Below are 6,121 nucleotides of genomic sequence, written 5' to 3'. Positions count from 1 at the left end.
TCTTGTTAATTTGTGAAATCAAGAGTTAAGGAAGGGGCAACAGAGATTATGTAAGGCCACAGGATTACTTATGGTCCAGTCCAAATGAGAGAATACTCACTGGGGAAGGGGATTTAGGAAAACACATGACACTAGCAGATATAATGCAAACTTAAGCTATTTTGCTTTTAATTTCCAGTTATTCTGCACAGCTCCCAAACCTTCGCCCTCTCATTCTAAAAAGAGCAATCAACCATACAAACATGGGGAGTAAAATAATTCTGCTTCTGAGCTTATTTTAAAAAGCATGCACTGGTAGCACTAGGCTAAATAGACAAAGAAACCAGAAAATAAAAAACAGCGAAAAGCAGACTTGAATACATACTTTGGGGAGTACCTTCAGCGTGTTTAGCACATAGTGGCTGGCAGTGTAACTGAATAAAGGCAATGCATTGTGAACAACAGAGTAACACTCTGAATGACTGTAAGCTTCACACAAGCTAATATCCAAGCATCCAAACAAACAAAAAAACACCAAACAAACAAACCACATTGGAAAAGCAAAAGAAAAAAAGACAGTATCAGGACATTCATGTCTTGTGGAGAATCCACAGCAATTTTATCAAACACAATGTTTTTCAAGTCCAAATCTCCCTGGCTTGCACACTTATATCTGGAGTTACAGATGAGGTAGGAAAGAGCGTGCTAGATCAGCTCATGGGGGGACTCATATCAGACAATATTACAATAACATCCAACAATCATGAGCTTCTGCTGTTTGCAGAAAATGCTGCTTCTCAGCATAAGCAATTTTCCAGAAATTCCCTGGTGTCCAGGGGAATGTCCCTGTACATGTGAAGCAGGAAAGGCTTGATTTTTATTTGGCTATTTCCAATTAAATCATTCCTCCTCAAAATTAAATTACCTTTCTATATCACTCCAAAGAGATATGGGAAAAGTTAAACTGCCCTGTGCAAGGCAGGCAGACACATACTGATTTTCTTCTCGGTATCTCTGGGATTGACATGAAGAGTATCTAATAGCATCAAACTGCCTGTAATGTATTTTGCAGTGATTTTACTGTATAGTAAGACTATGCAAGCCTCTACTTGAGCAGGGTACTTAGAAGTGCTCCCTCTCCCATATGCTCACTGTATTTTTTAAGCTCACAATTCTATAACAGTTTTGTGAAGAAACAGTATTTTCGTCTCACGAAGAGTCAACACCTTTGCCCCATCCCTATTAACTCACCACATCAAAGGTGCAAGTCCGCTACATCTGCTACCCCAATGTTCAAAGGCTCATGCTGAACTAGATGGCAGCCCAGTATACACTGCTTGTGCCAGGATGCTTACAAATCCACTGCCAAACTGCTATTTTCATGGCAGTTGTAATGTTTCCTTTTTAGCCTCCCAACCTGTTACACATAACAAAGATAGCTGACAAAGCCCATCTGTAATATGCTTCCTCCAACTCTTCAACCTGCTAAAGGACATACTGGGGTCATCCTAAACCTACTTATCTGTAGCATCTTTTCTTACCAGTATGCTGGGAAATTAAGAGACATAAAGGCTACAGAGGGTCCCTGACATTCAAATCATTATTAACTTCACAGTGTTTCATGACCCAGACAGAAACATTTCCAGTTTGCCAAGTTCTCACACGTGACACAAACATTCATATTCCCCTGACTACTAGGGATCCTACTAAGGATAGGGAAACATCATGATCTGCCAATTCACATAGAAATTATGGAAAAATAATATTTTCTGGAGCAGAGGAAGGACACAAGAGACTGGGGTTGTACAATCCCTGCCTACCTGATCAACTTTGGGGAACACATTTACTTATTTTTAAGGTGTTTGTAACACCAAAAATCTGTGGACCTGTCTACCCTGGAAATAACTAAAAGCTTTTGCTCCAAATTCTCCAAGATAATTGTCCTGTAAACTGGAGCAATCCAGAGTTCCTGATGCCCAAAGAGCTATTTGTACATATTTCTGTATCAAAGAAACGCAGCTCCCATTAAGGGGCTGGCTGAATTATGAGTTAGTAGGAACATCTACTCCAGGAAAACATCGTCTACCTCTAAGGGCAGGATTCTCTTGTCATTCCTTCATCACCTGTTTCATGATCTGCTTTCATTGCTTGATGTTGGTGTAGCAAGCCCTAAACTTACTCTTGAGCATAGTGGTCAGCAAATACCAACAACAGCTGGCAATGTTTGTGTGCTGCATCAACCCCTTTTTCTCAAATACCCAAGTGAACTATGTTTCTGCAAACCAATCACTGTCCACTAGACCCACCAAGGCTGCTGGGGGACCATACAGCATGAATCTGCAAGCAGGAGGAGCAGGGAGGCAGATGAGGTACAAGAAAAATGGTGTATGGAGCAAACCAGGGGAACTGGTATCCCAGAGCGCATGACAGTAATAATCTACAAGGCAGTGAACAGAAAGCATGCAACTCTGTTCAACTGTTCACATTTTCACTGATACAGCCACATACTTGCATGGCACATCACCCAGTAAAAATGCAGGTGAATTCTTGAGGAAACAGCTGTATTACTGTTATTTGTCATCAACTGTAGCTGAACTCATTACTCAAAAACGTCAGCACACTTACCAAAGCTTTCATGTTCAGTCTTCCATGTACTAAAGCCCCAGGATGGACAGGAGAGGCTCTGCATTACATAAAGGCCTATCCATTTAAAAAATATATATATATACTCTCTGTACCAGAGACACAGCTGGCCTTTAACAGAGACTGGACATGGCAAAAAAAAAAAAAAAAAAGTTACAAGTATTGTGTCTAATTCTGTATTTAATTCTCTGCTAAGAATACAGAAGGACAGATGAAGGCAGGTTCTACCATCTGATTTGCAGTCTAAAAAATACTGAAATGCTTTTGGAGATTTTTTTTTTTTTAAGTATTCATTTCCGTGAGGGTCAGGGAGATGGGCCAAACCATTATGATGAGCTCACGTGCAAATTCACCCACCCATTTCCACTAATACTTTCAAAACTGGGTAAATACAGTGGCCATGTAACTCAAACTCTTGTTCTTCCGGGCAGAGAGGGTTGAACCTGACATCCAAATACTGTGGAGCTAAGAATGGATTCAACTAATCCAAGAGCACATTTCAGTCAAGATGCTATTTCTGGTTCTACACCCTTAGGTAAAAAAAAAAATCAAATCTCCAAACCTTAATCCATGGTTCCATAAAAACACAAATAGCATAGACCAAAGTGCTATACAGTTATATCCACTGTAACATTTTAAACCTGTTTCAAAGAAATAGCTTATAAAGGAGATTTATCCATACAAATAAGTCCATTGTGCCCAGAGGTTTCCTAACATTCTTTTATTAAAAACAAAAGAGCCAAAGATTACCCTGATACTCTTCATTGTTATAAAGCAGACTCTGAAGTATAACGTGAACTATGTACGAGCAAAGAACTCCAGCTGATGCAGAGTTTAAAACTAGGTTTACCATTTCCTACTTTATTTGCATGGATGTATTTCTAAACTTAAAAACCCTTCTGGCAAGTTATCTCAATTTCTTATGACAAAATTTCTCACAACACACAAATATTTACAACATATACATATTTTTTCAGTCTTTTACAACTGGTTCTTAAAAGACAAACAATTTATAGGTTACCACAGAACAAAAGCTGTGACTTAGTTTTTTTTTAATTTCATAAAACTATCATAAGTTAAAGTGAATAGATTTTCTTTAAATTCCTTGTAGCATTTTACAAGTGCAACAGAAAATATGAAGAACCAATTTAGGACACTGCAGTTCATTGGATAAATGTTGCCCATTGTAATCACATTATTTCACAGCAAATTCTTGAAAAAATAAGCACCAATCATTCTTGCAAAGAACAATTTTATCTAAAATTATTGAAAAGTGTTAAATACAAGGTGTTTAATTTACATAACAAGCAATAAATACACCATTATCCAAACTTTTATTATGCATACTGCTACCCTTGTACATATAATGTACTAAAAAGTCAGTAAACTGTCAACAACTTCTCATTTTTTAAAAAAATCTTTTTTTTAAAGAAATCAATTTGACTTCCAACCAACTGTTTGCTACTATAACAAAGGCTGCAAACAGTATGTCTGGGACAGCATACAGTGTTAAAATTGACAAACTCCAAGGGGGAAAAAAAACATCTAGCAAATAAACTGAAAAGCTGTAGATCATTGCTGGTGATATTAACATATACTAGAAAACCTTAATATACTGCTACTATGATTTTTTAAATTGTTTAGTCAAATATTCTAAGAGCAAACTAATGCTCTTACTAATAAAAAATAATTATGTAGCCACACTATATTCTCATTGTCCTGCATGGAAAGATTTGATGCAATTTCATAACTTTACTTGAGCCTTTATTTTACAACAGAGCATTACCTCTATCCCAGAATTGCACATAAGGCTATTAAAAAGTACAATAAAAATCTGCACAAATCAGACTTAAGAAGAGTCAGTATGCTGTACACTTTCTACATTACATTATCTTGATAGGTGAATAAACAATAAAGAAGTGCTGCCACTAATTTTCCAGAAAGTTCTTCAGTTAAAGAATAATCAAATGGATTTTCTTTTTTTTTTTTAAATGACATCCAGGTCAGTTTAAGATCTATAAGCTTATGCATTGAGTCTTAAAGACTGATCTTCTCTCCTCCTGGAAGAAATATCAATATCTATTGAATCCTTGCCAACAATAAGCCTTAATCTCTTCGCTGGAGGAAGAGGAATAAAGTCATCAAATTCGTCATCATAGTCATCTTCCTCTTCATCATTCTCTTCTGATGAAGATTCATCTGCTGTTTCCTCTTCATAGTGACCATAATCATCTACTTCCATTCTTGACTCCAAAACGGAAAGAGTTTCACTACAACACATACCATTTTCATGAAGGTCCTCAGGGTATGTCCCTCTGTTTTCTTCCTCTCGTTTTAGCTGTATTTTTAATTTTGTTGAACTATTGCCTGATCCTGAGTTAAACCCATTATTTAGCTTTGCTACATATAAATTATTATCCTTTTCATGGTCTTTGCTTAATTTGATGCTTATTTTTGAGGAACTCATTCCATCACTTTCTTGGTCATTTGCCTTGCTACTGCTATCATGGCGTCTACGAAGAGTCAGTTTAGGTATCCCAGAGCTATTTTCAAGGATAAGTTGTGCATCATACCTTGTGATTCGTCTCTTCTTCTTGCTTTTTGCAGTTCTAAAGCTATCTTTTGCTGTAAAATTGTCAGATGTTAAAACAGAGCAGCCACCAGATCCAGGGATACAGTCTTTATAGCCAACAGGTGTGTCTACCACATTATTCCTCTCTTTGAGTTCTGAATGAGAACTAATCAAATCTGGTACTCCATCTTTCACAGGTGTACTGTGTGTAGTATCAATTTCTTCTATTTTTGCAGATGGTTTCACAAGTTTTCCTTGTCGAGATTTCTTTTTTGACATGCCTGCATCATTTTTCTGGTATATAATCTGCCCTTTATGTGATGGTCCATGAGTCATGTCATTTTCATTTTTCACATGAGACTGCTGCTCTAAAATATCCAATTGTGTTTCAGTCAAATTATTTTTATAGCTATCCAACATATTTGGTTCAAGCTTTATGTCAGAGGTCTCCTTCAAACTCATCCTTGTTCTCATTGACCTCCTTGTTACATATGTGCAGGGTGGTATATCACCATGCTCATGAGCACCTTTCACAGAATTCAGTTTATGTTCTTTTGCTGCGTGCCTTGTTAAGCATCCACTAGAGACTGCAACTTTGACTGGTCCCTCCAATTCTTTATCCTTTTTAATGGGCAAATTTTTATACAAAACTACTTTAGGCTCTTTGAGAACTAAATTTCCCATATCGAGCTTTCTGGAAGCATTCTTTTGCTCTGGCCTTTTGCACTGATTTCTCAACTTTATCTTTGAAAGTAAAGGCTTTGCAGGCTTTTTCAGTCTCTTTGGTACCCTGGAATTATTTATATGAGTTAGTTTAGATGAGGTAGAATTTGATGATGCTGGAATTCTTGATATAGACTGTCTTGTTAATGTTCTGGTTTTGCTGTTCTTTTTTACGCCAATTGAAGATTTTCTGTTATCTGCAAA

General features: G+C 37.0%; 1 protein-coding gene across 6 annotated transcripts in view; it reads right to left on the bottom strand.

Moving 5' to 3' along the window:
• Positions 1–3,328: 3,328 nt before the first annotated feature.
• The window catches only part of KMT5B (lysine methyltransferase 5B), a 43,360-nt gene continuing 40,567 nt past the window's right edge, over positions 3,329–6,121 (bottom strand). For all 6 annotated transcript variants that reach the window (XM_082057755.1, XM_082057754.1, XM_082057756.1 and 3 more), the window contains one exon: positions 3,329–6,114. In XM_082057755.1, coding sequence (XP_081913881.1) covers positions 4,646–6,114 — 1,469 coding nt within the window. In that variant the 3' untranslated portion in view covers positions 3,329–4,645. The remainder of the gene's footprint in view (positions 6,115–6,121) is intronic.

Source organism: Streptopelia decaocto (assembly GCF_964273445.1).
Source record: "Streptopelia decaocto genome assembly, chromosome: 7".
NCBI classification, from domain to species: domain Eukaryota; kingdom Metazoa; phylum Chordata; class Aves; order Columbiformes; family Columbidae; genus Streptopelia; species Streptopelia decaocto.
This window is presented reverse-complemented; position numbering and strand designations above follow the sequence as displayed.